The sequence below is a fragment of the Polistes canadensis genome, unplaced genomic scaffold, assembly GCF_001313835.1.
Source record: "Polistes canadensis isolate GaletaPanama2010 unplaced genomic scaffold, ASM131383v1 scaffold_0, whole genome shotgun sequence".
NCBI lineage: Eukaryota > Metazoa > Arthropoda > Insecta > Hymenoptera > Vespidae > Polistes > Polistes canadensis.
In genome coordinates this window covers 2,539,508-2,552,648 of record NW_014569547.1, presented here as the reverse complement: position 1 = coordinate 2,552,648, position 13,141 = coordinate 2,539,508, and the positions used below count along the sequence as shown (strand labels likewise).

General features: G+C 27.2%; 5 protein-coding genes across 10 annotated transcripts; 2 read left to right on the top strand and 3 right to left on the bottom strand.

Moving 5' to 3' along the window:
• Nucleotides 1-172: 172 nt before the first annotated feature.
• On the bottom strand, nucleotides 173-5,267 carry LOC106787258 (ATP-binding cassette sub-family D member 3). The gene is made up of 13 exons (XM_014749501.1): nucleotides 5,191-5,267; nucleotides 4,737-4,872; nucleotides 4,619-4,664; nucleotides 4,346-4,533; nucleotides 4,204-4,273; nucleotides 3,977-4,074; nucleotides 3,328-3,508; nucleotides 2,852-3,064; nucleotides 2,722-2,791; nucleotides 2,161-2,636; nucleotides 1,744-2,043; nucleotides 1,172-1,333; nucleotides 173-1,097 (listed from the first exon to the last, which is right to left on the bottom strand). The coding sequence occupies exons 2-13, from the start codon at nucleotides 4,847-4,849 to the stop codon at nucleotides 1,020-1,022; spliced, it is 1,995 nt and encodes a 664-aa protein (XP_014604987.1). The 5' UTR covers nucleotides 4,850-4,872; nucleotides 5,191-5,267; the 3' UTR covers nucleotides 173-1,019.
• A 385-nt stretch (nucleotides 5,268-5,652) lies between these two features.
• On the top strand, nucleotides 5,653-8,688 carry LOC106793457. 3 transcript variants are annotated; one of them, XM_014760416.1, is made up of 4 exons: nucleotides 5,653-6,085; nucleotides 6,448-6,642; nucleotides 6,846-7,023; nucleotides 8,475-8,688. In XM_014760416.1, exons 1-4 carry the CDS (start codon nucleotides 5,834-5,836, stop codon nucleotides 8,483-8,485), a joined length of 636 nt encoding a protein of 211 aa, XP_014615902.1. In that variant the 5' UTR covers nucleotides 5,653-5,833; the 3' UTR covers nucleotides 8,486-8,688. The 3 variants fall into 3 exon arrangements, with proteins under 3 accessions (XP_014615902.1, XP_014615893.1, XP_014615912.1); XM_014760407.1 differs by having other exon boundaries at nucleotides 6,792-7,023; XM_014760426.1 differs by lacking the exon at nucleotides 8,475-8,688 and having other exon boundaries at nucleotides 6,846-7,330.
• A 343-nt stretch (nucleotides 8,689-9,031) lies between these two features.
• On the bottom strand, nucleotides 9,032-10,438 carry LOC106786730 (E3 SUMO-protein ligase NSE2-like). 4 transcript variants are annotated; one of them, XM_014748744.1, is made up of 5 exons: nucleotides 10,336-10,438; nucleotides 10,101-10,258; nucleotides 9,682-9,775; nucleotides 9,414-9,603; nucleotides 9,032-9,274 (listed from the first exon to the last, which is right to left on the bottom strand). In XM_014748744.1, exons 1-5 carry the CDS (start codon nucleotides 10,412-10,414, stop codon nucleotides 9,175-9,177), a joined length of 621 nt encoding a protein of 206 aa, XP_014604230.1. In that variant the 5' UTR covers nucleotides 10,415-10,438; the 3' UTR covers nucleotides 9,032-9,174. The 4 variants fall into 4 exon arrangements, with proteins under 4 accessions (XP_014604230.1, XP_014603968.1, XP_014604054.1 ...); XM_014748482.1 differs by having other exon boundaries at nucleotides 10,101-10,255; XM_014748568.1 differs by having other exon boundaries at nucleotides 10,101-10,273; nucleotides 10,336-10,426.
• Nucleotides 10,439-10,555: 117 nt separating this feature from the next.
• On the top strand, nucleotides 10,556-11,747 carry LOC106786302 (endonuclease III-like protein 1). The gene is made up of 2 exons (XM_014747565.1): nucleotides 10,556-11,271; nucleotides 11,350-11,747. The coding sequence occupies exons 1-2, from the start codon at nucleotides 10,597-10,599 to the stop codon at nucleotides 11,737-11,739; spliced, it is 1,065 nt and encodes a 354-aa protein (XP_014603051.1). The 5' UTR covers nucleotides 10,556-10,596; the 3' UTR covers nucleotides 11,740-11,747.
• Nucleotides 11,748-11,754: 7 nt separating this feature from the next.
• LOC106786668 (nucleolar protein 12) lies at nucleotides 11,755-12,774 on the bottom strand. The gene is made up of 3 exons (XM_014748350.1): nucleotides 12,620-12,774; nucleotides 12,417-12,522; nucleotides 11,755-12,318 (listed from the first exon to the last, which is right to left on the bottom strand). Exons 1-3 carry the CDS (start codon nucleotides 12,676-12,678, stop codon nucleotides 11,863-11,865), a joined length of 621 nt encoding a protein of 206 aa, XP_014603836.1. The 5' UTR covers nucleotides 12,679-12,774; the 3' UTR covers nucleotides 11,755-11,862.
• Nucleotides 12,775-13,141: the final 367 nt, after the last annotated feature.

Genomic DNA, 13,141 nt, shown 5'->3' with positions numbered 1-13,141 from the left:
TCCTGTGAAATAGCCGAACGTAACCGAACTTTTCCGAACTGCAAGATGGCGCTGATTCGAATTTAAATAATTTAAGCGCCATTTTTTTATTCTATATTATCGATGCCACAATTTTTTTTATCGGAATGATTATACATGAATTGTAATACTAATTATAGTATGAATGAATACATTTATTATTTTATTCTTTTATGCTTTTTTATTTATTTCTTCTGAAAATTTCTTTTTAAGAAATTATTACCCTTTCACCTTATAATTGTTACAGTCTTAGTACATTATGAATTGGAGTTCCTTTATCATTTTCACTATTTTTCTTTCTCTCTTTTTGTCTTTCCTTCGTTCTTATAAAGTATATTTTTAATAATATTAATAACGGAGCGATATACATGAAATAATTACAGCTGTTCGATCGCATCAAATATTTCGTAGAGAAATAATATTGTGTATATACATTTATATATACACTTATATAGTTCTTTGGTTAAATTTTGTTGTTATTCATTAATTAACGTGATTTATGTGTTATAATAATAGTTATAATAATAGAATATAAGTTAATAAGATTTACTTAATTACAGAGCAAATATATACATCATTTTCCAACGATGTATTATTACGATACAAGCTTCAACTATATATACAATAATGTGTTTATATAAATGTTTGGTAAAACACTGGAAGAAGAGAGTGTTCGTATTATATTTACATACTTATAAATGAAAATTTAAAAATAGAAAATTCGAATAGAAAAATATATGAAAGCTACTTTTTGAGATAGTTTTGATTATACACCTTATTCACGTAGAAATAATATTTATGGCTATTCATTATTTATGCTTAAATATTGATTTCTTTTGAGAAACTAAAAGAAATCTATGAAAATTTAGTATTTTAATAAGAAACTATGTATTCGTTTGCTCGTTATTTCATTTGTTTTCATTACCACTCATGCTTATGGTTGCCACTAAATGTACATGTATTTCATTAAATAATATTGTTTAGAGAAAAAATTTAAATATTTATGATTCAAACTCTTCTGAATCTAGATCAATCTTTTTAAATTCATATCCTCCCCTACCATCCATTTGTAAAAGGTACTGTAATCAAATAGATAATATTTATTATTAACAAATAATTGTTTTTTTAATGTATAAAGAATTGTTTGTGTTACCTCATGATGTTTCCAAAGAGATTTTCTATGAGAAACAGTAAATAAAGTAATATTTGCATCTTTACAATAAGAATATATAGAATCCTCAACATCAATGCTAACAGCACTCGTGCATTCATCTAATATTGCAAATTGTGGTTTGTGGTAAAATAATCGGGCCATCTAAAAAAATATTTAATTAATATTATATACTAATTAATAGAAAAATCTTATATTTAAGTTTATCTACTTAACGATAAAATATTTCATTAACACGTTAAGCGCGCATTATGCCAGTTCCTATGGATCGACTGTAGCCATTTAGTTTTATGCTATATAATTACGCGCGCTGGTCTTTGCATACTGATTGTTACATTAAAAATTTCGTATAGGCGACATCAAATTTTGTTCAATCAAAGTTTTTAGGAAAGGAATATAATATTTTCATAAAAAAATTAATGTACTTTATTAATGTTCGTTACTTAGTTTAGAGCTCACGCATCATAAATGATCGCCTCCACTTGACAGCAGAATGCACCGTAAACGAAAGCCCGACAAAATAGGCTTGGCGCTTAATGTGTTAAATATCTTACCGCAATACGTTGTTTTTCTCCTCCTGACAAAACATCCATCCAATCGGCTACGGCATCCCATTTTTGATTGTCAGAATTTCCTTGATTTTCTCTTTCCAAAAGATATTCTAATTGCACTATACGTAAATAATTTAACAAATCTTCGTCGTTAGTTTGTCCTCTTCTGGCCATTTCTTCTTTAGTGTGAGGATAAATAATTTGGTCTCTTAGAGTACCTAACGTCATGTAGGGACGCTGTGGTATATAGAATAATTTTCCACGTGGTGGTTTTGTAATGACGCCATCCCAAACAGGCCATAACTAGTTGCGTATAAGCAAACAAAAATATATATATATAAATATATATATTATTTAAAATTATAAAGTTATATAACATAACATACAAATAAATCAAAATAAAGATCAGAAATAATTTACCTCTCCAAGAATTCTGAATAATGAACTTTTTCCACAACCGTTTGGACCACAGACTAATACATTCATGCCGGATTTAACTTCAAATGACAATTCTTTGATAAGAATATCTCCATTTGGTGTTATAAGAGAAACACGGTCAAATTGTATAATGTTATCTTTTGCAATGATCTTTCCAGCACCTGGGTAAATATGTGGATCACTCTTCGAGTCGGCCATCATTGTTCTAACATATTTTCCAGAGTTCAAGTCATTTAATACATCCCTTATTTCTGTAACTCTTGCTGTAAAACCTGCTAATCTCGTTATTTCTCTGCTTGATAATATGAGTAAGCCCAATGCTTCTGCAAATTTAACCAACATTCTTCCATATGTATAATAATATTTAAATCGATGTTCAGAAGGGCCTGAAAGAATGGGGTGATCCTTTTTAAAGAATGGTATACTAACGGCAGTAAAGCCAATCAATAATGCCAGATCTGAAAAAAAAGAAATCATAAATTGTTAACAACTATCATTTTAATTAAATATATCTACGTTTTTTACTTAGTTATTAAAATTTACATTTTCCAATAAAATTGTCAAATATGCCTATGAAACATCTATATTCCAAAAATTTACGAAGATGTGAAACCTGAAACAAAATATACATGTATTGATATATTGATGCTATAGAAAGTTTTTTTCCACTTACCAATTTATGAAAACTAGTTAAAAGAATTAATTTTTCTCTATTGTTTCCTTGATAAAATGCTATTTCTTCCGAATTGGTGATTAAACGTGAATTGATATGTCGATATTCACCTTCCAATTGTTGTTCTTTCACAGTCATTTGTGTTATTGGTCTTCTCAAGTAGGTTGTACAAGTACCAGCTATTATTAGATATGTAAGTACCAATAATGGTGTCTACAACAGGAACAGAAAAAAGGGGAAAACAGAAAAAAGAAACAATATCAAATAACTGAAAAGAACAAAAAGCATGGTTTCTAAGTGTATGATATTGAATATAAAGAAGCATTTTTCTTTATATTATATTTCTATGAAGTCATATTTCCTAAATTATATTTAATATATATAGTGTACAATAATATAAAAGTACACTAAATGTATTCACACAAAGCAGAAACAATGGAAATATATGAAATAAGTATTATAATATATTTACATACTTGCCCGCCTAAAGTAGTGGACATCCTGAAAGCATATAAAATAATGTCGAACATTGGCTTCATTATATTGCCATACAAGTCTGTAAAACTTTCACAAAATTTATCTACATCGGTTATTAATAGTTGATCTGGATTTGTAATGCGAGAGTCTAAATTATTCATCTTATAATATGTATAGCCCCTGAAAACAAATAAAAATATATATTAATTAAGATCCACATTAAAGTTTCATTCGAAAGAAAAAACTTATAAATTGTAATATTATTTTAACACTAAACCTATAACGCGCGATCAAATGACCGCGTCCTATAATTTATAAAAAATGTAGTAAAAACGCATTAAATTTACATTATTCATTTCTAAATAAAATAAAATATATTGTTCATTATCCAATTGGCTAAAATTTCACTTTATATTAAATTACATGTTCTTTTAAAGCGTTCATATTATTACTCACAGTAGGAATAAATTAGCATGAAAAATCGGTAATTTAGTATCAGAAAGTGTTGACCTCGACTTATTTATTACAATAAATTATTCTATAATGTGTTGAAATAATTATATAACCTTTGGATTATTATAATAGAATTTCTATGATAAGCCTCATTAGCAATTATAATAACTATTCAAAAATAGAAATAAAACTTACTTGAGATAATGATTCGTTAAATGATGCGTTAGATTTGTGCGCAATTTCAACTTCACTTCGCCTATACTGTATTTTAAAATATTGTTCACAATTGCTATCTAGACAAATAAATTTACATTTAAATATACAATGAATTAATAAAAAAAAAGTAAGGTTATCCAGCAGTTAGAAAAGAAATATATCAACAGTCATGGTTAATAATTTATGCGATAATTTCAAGTACTCACGCTAGGTATTACAATTACAAATTTCAATAAAAGTTTCTTGAATAAAGGAAAATTCATGGTGATAATTGCTCTAGGAAAGCAAAATTATCTATTAGCAAAAAGAAAATAGTTGGAAAGAATAAATAAAATAAATGATGCATACGTTTCAATAAGAGTAACTGTTTGTATCAACCAAAGATCGCAAATTGATCTGGCAGTTAAAGAACCACCGATAAGCAGCAGGAACAAAATTTCGGATGATATTATTCCAGGAATGCCAATGGACAATAGTTTAAATAATTGTCGAAAAAATACTGCATTGACTTGAGCTTTTGAACCTTTACGTTTGTCCTAATAGAATTAAATAATTTTATAATAAAAAATATAATTATTTGTATCTATTTTTTATCTTTAATAATAATTTTCAAACGATTACCTCTTTAATGAAATATTGTATATTGTTGTTAGACCAATTAACATTCCTGTAAATAAAAAGAAATATGTCTTATTAAATATAATGGATAAAATTATTATTTTATTACACAATTACTTACTTGTTTTTAACATGATTTTTTCCTTTTCTTTTTACCAACCATAGTAAACTACTAATTGCCAAAGATCCAGCTAATGCATATTTCAACGTATGTTTACTAAGTGCTGGTGCCATCCTTCCTTTTCAGAATTACCTAGCTAACTAAATTTTTTAGCATCTATCGCGCGTATAAACTATACGTTATGTATATGTTACTTTGATTCTACAGGGTAAAGGTTACAACATATGTAAGAAGTGGGGTGAGATTATAAATCAGCTTTTCCATGATGTTTCAAATTGAATTAAATAATCTTAAACAGGATATACTGTTCAATATTGTAATCGTAAATAAATATTGCTACTTATGACAAAATTTAAATAATACATCGCGAAGAAAATAAATAATAAATGGTATTACAAAAATCGAAGAATAAAAATGGAAAAACAAAAATATGTTTTAAATAATTGATGAATACAATTATAAGACTCTTTAAGGCTTGCGGTATTTTTTCGTCCTTTAAGGATTATTTCAACAAATTTACATTCAGATTACTATGCAACATTAATTTTTCTAACGTTTATAATACAAATATTGTTCCTAAATTTCAATCAATGTACGATGTAAGTATATCAATGACGTAAGTATGACAACTTCATTAACAAATCATACGATAGATGTAATAACATTAATTAATTTTGACGTATGAATTACTGTCATACATATAATTGGACAAATATTCTATAGTTAATAAAATAGTCATCTTTATAACTCGAAAAAATGTTAAATATTACGCATGAGGATAAATAGTACAGAAGTGAATTAGAAATATGCGAATTAAATTGATAGCAAAAAATAGGGAATAATAATAGTTGATCGATTAAGATACACGATGGTGCTGCAATCGCATAGATGCACGATAATTTTTATAGTAATTTCCACTCTATCGAATATTTTTCTTTGACGATTTACGATTGTAGTGATTGTATTTTTTTATATCGCTTGTCTGAGTGATACTTTCAAATGGTCAGTGGTTTCACGTTAAAAAAAAGCTGTAAGAAGTGATCGTGCATTTTTGAAAAGAAGAAGAAGAAGAAGAAAAAGTAAAAGGAGAAGAAGAAATGCCAGACAGTGGTGCTGTTTATCAACCTACGACGGTAGGATACACGTATGATAGTGGAGGTGACGGTACCGGTAGTGCTGGTGGAATAAGAAGTGGTTTTTGGAGGATTGCATCGAGGCATAAGATTAATTCAAGAAAATGGCTAGAATGGACGTTATTGTCTGTTGGATTGTCCTTCTTCGTCGTTGGACTCACCACAATGCTTGTGAGTCTGGTCTCAACCGACAACATTAATCAACGAACTACAGAGGTGATTAATTATTGTTTAGATTTATTTAGAATAGACTTATTATTCTTGTTATTATTATTGTTATTGTTATTATTATTATTATTACTATTATTATTATCATTCACTTCCTTTCATTCTCTGTTTCTCATTCTCTCTCGTGTTCATCTGTCTTTTAAATGACATTCTCATACCTCAGAGTACCTTCCTCGCTGCTTCGTGATAAAGGATTGCTCCCACTGATAAGGTAATACCAGTGGTGAGTATGGAGATAACACGAACGATAGCAGGATTTATTGATCAGTATCCTTCGCAGCATTTCAAAGAAACGCTTAATTTATGGGTGATCAAATATATATGGAAAATTGTTTTAACATTGATCATAGGTAAAGCAGGATTCGTCTTCGATTGGTGCAACTGTTGAAGTGGAGGAAAATGTTGAAGGAGCTTCTAAGGGATCCGTAGCATTAGGAGCAGGAATGATATTTGTTGGAATATTATTGAATGTTATTTGGGCATGGCTTCGATTCTTCCAACGTAATAAATCACCAAGGAGCGGAATTACTGGAGGAAGTGGTCAGGTAAGAACAACTGTTACAATGAAAATCTTTCTTTTTACTTGAGTTTTCTTCTTCTTCTTTTTTGTTTCTTTTTTTTGTCACCGGGCACCATCTTTTTATGTTACGTATGTTCGTTTTCTTATCTTAATTACGCGTTGCTATGAGGAAAGATGTTGGGCGGTTTGAATCCATCGACTGACTTGCTGGTGGGTTCCACTTCGCAGTACGGGCCAGTACTTACGGAGTTGCCGAGTCAGCTGAAATTAAAGGAAGCTAATATACATGAGACGCTAGTAGCACCACTTTCTGATCAAGAAGAAGAAACCCTTACTTTAATGCTGGATTCTAATACATCTACAACGCTTGTTGCTGACCCTAATAGTGCTGCTAACCAGATTCCAGGTTGAGTACATTCATTCACCACACTGAATGCAATAGAGTGACCTGAAGTGAACACTGCTTTACTTTTACAAATCTGATAATACTTATCAGAAATTAATTGCTTATATTTTCTCGTAAGAGAAAAAACGAAAGAAAAAATATCTTGTTTTTAACTCTCCATTAGTTTATCTGCAATGATGAAAATCATTGTATAAATAACATTAATTTATAAGTTCATATTCAATATTTGTTGATTATACTACTATCTATTTTCACAGTCTAGTGCTTTCAGTTATACGAGTCTATATCAATATACAAGTCGTACAAGTAATGATATGAGATCTCATTTTTAGAATCTTTCATAATATCTAGTATATATACATATTTTTTTGCTATTGCCTACACATTCCTCTACTCCGTCCATTACTATTAATTATTTCTTACTTGCATTGAATCCAGACGTTAGAAATACATAAGAAAACGTATAGGCTTCTAAGAGTCAAATAATTCACATTATTATATATATATATATATATATATATTATTATTATTTGAGAAAAAAAAAGAAAATGTGAAAGACAATATTTTAATATATTTGATTGTTTGTTAATAATAAATAGCACAATTGACTTTTAAACGATAAGTTATTTTTTTATGTTTTTTAATTCATAGTGCAATAACGAGTTAAGCACGCAATATTTATTTAAAATGTTTTGATGCAAGGCACAAGATATAGAAATAACGGAAGTACTTATTATGTTAACTCTTCATATTTCCTATATTTGTAGTTTTATATTTTTTATTCTTACTGAGTATTGCGCATAAAATATTATTCGAAATTGTATTAGTTATTAGTTCTATATTTGAATAATTTAAAAAAAAAAGATTTTGTATATAATACGATTTTTCTTTTCAAGTTCTCTAAAATTTAAAAAATGATTCTATTATTTAATCTAAAAAAATGTATCACTTCTTTAGTCATTATAATTTTATTCACATATCTTAGGTAGTGCTTTAAAAAGGCACTATATTGTAATTAATTTATGTTTATAAAATTTATAAATTATTTATGTATACAAGATTTGCATGCATTTTTTATTAATGTTATTAATATATGTATATAAAAAAAGGAAAAAAATCATTTTATTAAAACATTTTTTTTCTTTTTTAACTACTGTATAGTATTCATTATACGTGTTGTTAGATTATACTTGTTTTATCAATTTAGTTTTATTTTTATTTTCAGTTTATTTAACATTAATTCTTATCGATAAAGAACAAGTGTGTACAAAGAGGAATGCATAGATGATATTTCATGAAATGATAAACCAATACATTACATTTTAACTTATAATAAAAAAGTAATAAAATAGTCAATTTAATTAATCATGTGAGAAGTGAGCTAAACGTCTGGATTTATTTTATGACATCACATTCTCTTATTAATACATGTATTATCCTTTTCCTTTTAGTTTACTTCTAATAGTAAAAATCTACAAAGGGAAACTGTGTATCTGCTGATTGGACATAACCGATTTAGCTATTTTATTTACGTTTTTTATTAAAGTTATTTATGTATTAAATTATTTTTTAAGTAATTTATATATTATAAAAGAGCATATAGTATTATCGAATTATTATAATTATATGTTAAAAGAAATAAAAGAAATTCATTTCTCTACTTTATTTAAAGGTATTAAGAATTACTTGATTTTATATAATATAATTTAAGAAAAAATTTGGTAAAATTTTTTTAAAGCACTGTCTGGATGCAATGCAATTGTATTATCAAGCACATTTTTGAAATTTTTTGTTCTTTTTTTATGTTTTATAATATATACTCATTCCTACACACTGTTTTAAGTAAACATTTGAATGCCTACTCAATTAAATAAATACCTTTAGGAATATATGTTTTGTTAATAAATTGATTTAAAAATTATCATTATTTTATCTGTTAATTTAAACAAAAATTTGATATGCACTGCAAAAGAAAAACCTTGACATTTAATTAAATATATATCTCTTTCTTTATCTCTGTGTAGGTATACTAATTGTATTTATATAATATATATAAATCTAAATATATATAGAAATATTTTGTGATTTGTTTACATTAGTAAATAATCACATTTTTAGCATGTCTGAACAAAATCATTTAATGTCACAATATTAAACAGGATTTCTTTGAAGAAATACTTTCATTGCAACATCCGTTTGAAGATTTGTGATTTCTATGTATTTTGTATTCTTGCATCCAACCATGGGACACCTACAAAAATTTGGTTATTTTTACGATATTCAAGATATAAACGTATATACATGTAGAAAAAATAAGCAAAAATTTGTTGTCATTTCTAAACTAGTAAATCATTTATCATTATGTCTCTTATGCAATTTGTTGCACTTACCTTGTTTTTTTATTTACTTTTAACAATGCCATAATATTTTGACGATCATAAGTATGTCCACATGCAATATTTTTAATCGGATCTTTTATCCTCATTTTTGAAATAGGATCTATCACATTCATAGAATCTGTTTGTAATTGTAATTCTTCGTCACTGTTACTTTCCTCAATATTCTGATTTTTGTTCGCATCTGTTTACATTAAAATTATGAAAGATTATAAATAATGTTTTTGTAATGTCATCTTTTTGTTTTTTATTATTTGCTCACCGTTCAATAATGCTTCCAATTGTCTATTAAATTCCAGTAATCTTTTATTTGTAGATACATCAACATTCATTGTAGATATAGATTTCTCATAATCCTAGTATTGTAAAACAATTTTTGAACTGTGTTATATACTTTGAATTTAATATATACAAGGTGTTCTGTAACTGGTAGTACAAATGAGAAGAAGGTGATTCTACACGATGATATTTCTTGTATCGGCTCTACTCGTATACTTACCAAATAAGATTCAATCAAATGCATGCGTACTACACTCAACAAATTTTCAAACTTATTTTTCTCAAAAATAAAGCCTTATGTGAACAAATTTTATTCTATGTTTTCGACTTAGTTTTTCATGTAAAATCACCTCCTGTTTGCTTGAACCACCAGTTACAGGAAACTATATTGTAATAATTTACCTTAATAATTTTAGGTATATTTTTTTCCGTTATTTTCTTATCACCATATTTCTCTAATATTTCATCCTTTATCTCTTGAATCATACTTAATTTAGTATCTATTTCACAGTTCTTTTGTACAACATCTTTCAAATCAGCTATTATCTTTTCTTTATCTTCTGCAAATTTCTAACCTGTATTTATTACTATATTACATTTAATTAAAACATAGCTTATAAAATATATTAAAACTTACGAAAGTATATAACTATATTCTCAGCAGTTTTTGTATAACATTCGAACAATTCTTCGGCTACTTCTTTTGATTGAGTCATTTTTATTTGTTTTTTGTTATTAAATTCACCATGTATTTTGAATTCAAAAACAAATAGAAATATGTAAACGTGTTTGAAGGTTATGATAGCGTCATCTAGCGCCTCACAGCTCACGATTACTGTAAGGTGTAAGACGTGTTCGCGCGTGATAAATGCATTTATAACACAAAATACTATATAAAATGAGTAAAAAGTTGAAATTGACAGTTTTGAAGACGTCGACATCTTTAAGATCTAGTCAACGAATTAATACTAAAACACTGCTTCAAAATTCACCTTATTTTAGTCAACAAAATGATCATTCATCTAAGATAAAAGATGTAAACAATGATAAATCTAAGGAAATTAACAATAAAATTGATGAGGAAGGTATATCAGAAGCTACTAATGAATCAGAAAAACCAAAGAAGAAAAGAATCACCAAAAAACAAAATGTACCAATTAAAATAGAATATGAAGAATCGAATGAAGTTAAACCACAGATTAAAAGCGATGATAAAGTTCCTATAACAAAAATAAATAAAAAAGAGAATACAAAAATTAAAGAAACAGAAGATACATCTGGTTGGGAACCGTCCAATTGGAAACGTATTTTAGAAAATATACAAGAAATGCGAAAACATAAAACTGCACCCGTAGATGAAATGGGTTGTCATAAATGTGCAGATCCAGATGCTAATGATTCAACTTATAGATATCAATGTTTAATAGCGTTGATGTTAAGTAGTCAAACTAAAGATCAAATAACTCATGCAGCTATGAAACGTTTAGTTACTTATGGTTGTATACCAAGTAGTATAATGGCTATACCTAATGATGTTCTTGTAAAGCTTATACAACCGGTCGGATTTGCTAATGTAAGGTATTTTAATAGTTACATTTATTTTCTTCAGAAATTATATTTTATTTCTATAAAAGATATAATTATTTTTCAGAGAAAAGCTGATTACCTCAAAAGAACTTCTACTATTTTGTTGGATAAATACAATGGCGATATTCCAAAGACTATAAAAGAGTTGTGCGATTTACCCGGGGTAGGTCCAAAGATGGCACACATTTGTATGCAAATAGCGTGGGGCGAAGTAAGTGGTATTGGTGTAGATACGCATGTACATCGTATCTGTAATAGACTTAATTGGGTAAAAAAACCAACTAAAACACCAGAAGATACTAGGAGAGAAGTAGAAGAGTGGTTGCCTAAAGAATTTTGGAATGAAATAAATCATCTTCTCGTTGGATTTGGTCAAGAGATTTGTTTACCTCGCTTTCCTAAATGCAAAGACTGTCTTAACAAAGATATCTGCCCTTCTGCCAAAATAAAATAAAGTAGAAAGAGATCTAAAGTATTTTTATGTAATTTGTTTAATGCATGAAAAATATTTTTTTCCTATAATTAAAAACAATTTTTATACAAAATTACATGAAAGTACATAACAGCGTAATAGATATTAGCGTTTTCCTTTCCTCTTAAATTTTCCATCACATTTTTTCAATTTTTTCTCTTGTTTTTTCTTTTTCCTAATGTTTAGCTTTCTATTTTTGTTGTGTTCTAATCTATTTTTTTGTTGAAACACTTTACTTTTCTTTACTTCTTTTAATGCAGCGTATTTAATAGCTCGTTTTAAATCCTTTGCCGATTCAATACTTTTACTTTCTATTCCTCGTACAGAAGTTTTTGCTGTGGATTTTTCTTCAGTTTCTTTAGCTTCTTCTTTTTCAGATTCTTCGTTATAGTCAACTGCTTTGTTGATTCCAATACATTTATTCTTTTCGTATAATGAATCGATATCCATTTCTAAGATACTAACTGTATGATTTTCTGTTTCAAATTCTCGTTCTGACAGCAATTTCTCAAGTTCTGGTACATCACGATTTGATAATAATTTTTTATAACGTTCACGTGCCTAAAAATTATATTTATATATATTTATTAATTTTCAATTCATAAGTAAAACGTTCTTCATGTGCAGATGAATAATATATAATTAAAAGAAAAACCTACATCTTGTTTTATCCTCTTTTTTTCTTCTTTCAATTGCTTTAGTAATTCTTCTTTAGCTTTTTTTTGTCGTTGTACTTTTCGTTTATGGAAACCTCCCAAAAATTGTCTAAAATTATTTCAAAATATAATTAACCCCAAAATAGATATATATAATTATGACTTGAATCTTTAACAAATTTTTATTTAATTGAGCGTATATTTACCGTCTTTTATCCTCATCAAATACTAAAGTAACACTTTTTCGTTTATTTGGGTTTTTCATATTGATTTATTTACGTCTCTAACACACATATAAAATTACCCGTGTCAACTTTTGAAGGTATATATATAATATTAACTTTATAATGTGCCGTTAGATATCGCTGTCGTCGTTGTTTCGATTACACCGGAATTACGTCACGAAACAGGTGAGAAATCTTTCAATATAATTTAAAAATAATTATTATTAATTCTTGTGATAAGCATAAGACAATCTAAAAAATTGTATTAAACGTTTTAAATAAATAATGTAATTAACACACACACAATTAATATCTTAAATTATTTTATATTTATTTTAACAATGTGTAATATATACTTATGCATGTATTGCGCATACAAAATTAATGTTTACACGTTATTATATTTATTTAAACATTATATAGCTATTAATCAACTCCTTGAATATAAAATAATATTAATGCTTTATTTCGTAAAAAGAACATTTTAAAATCATAGTGAATGCC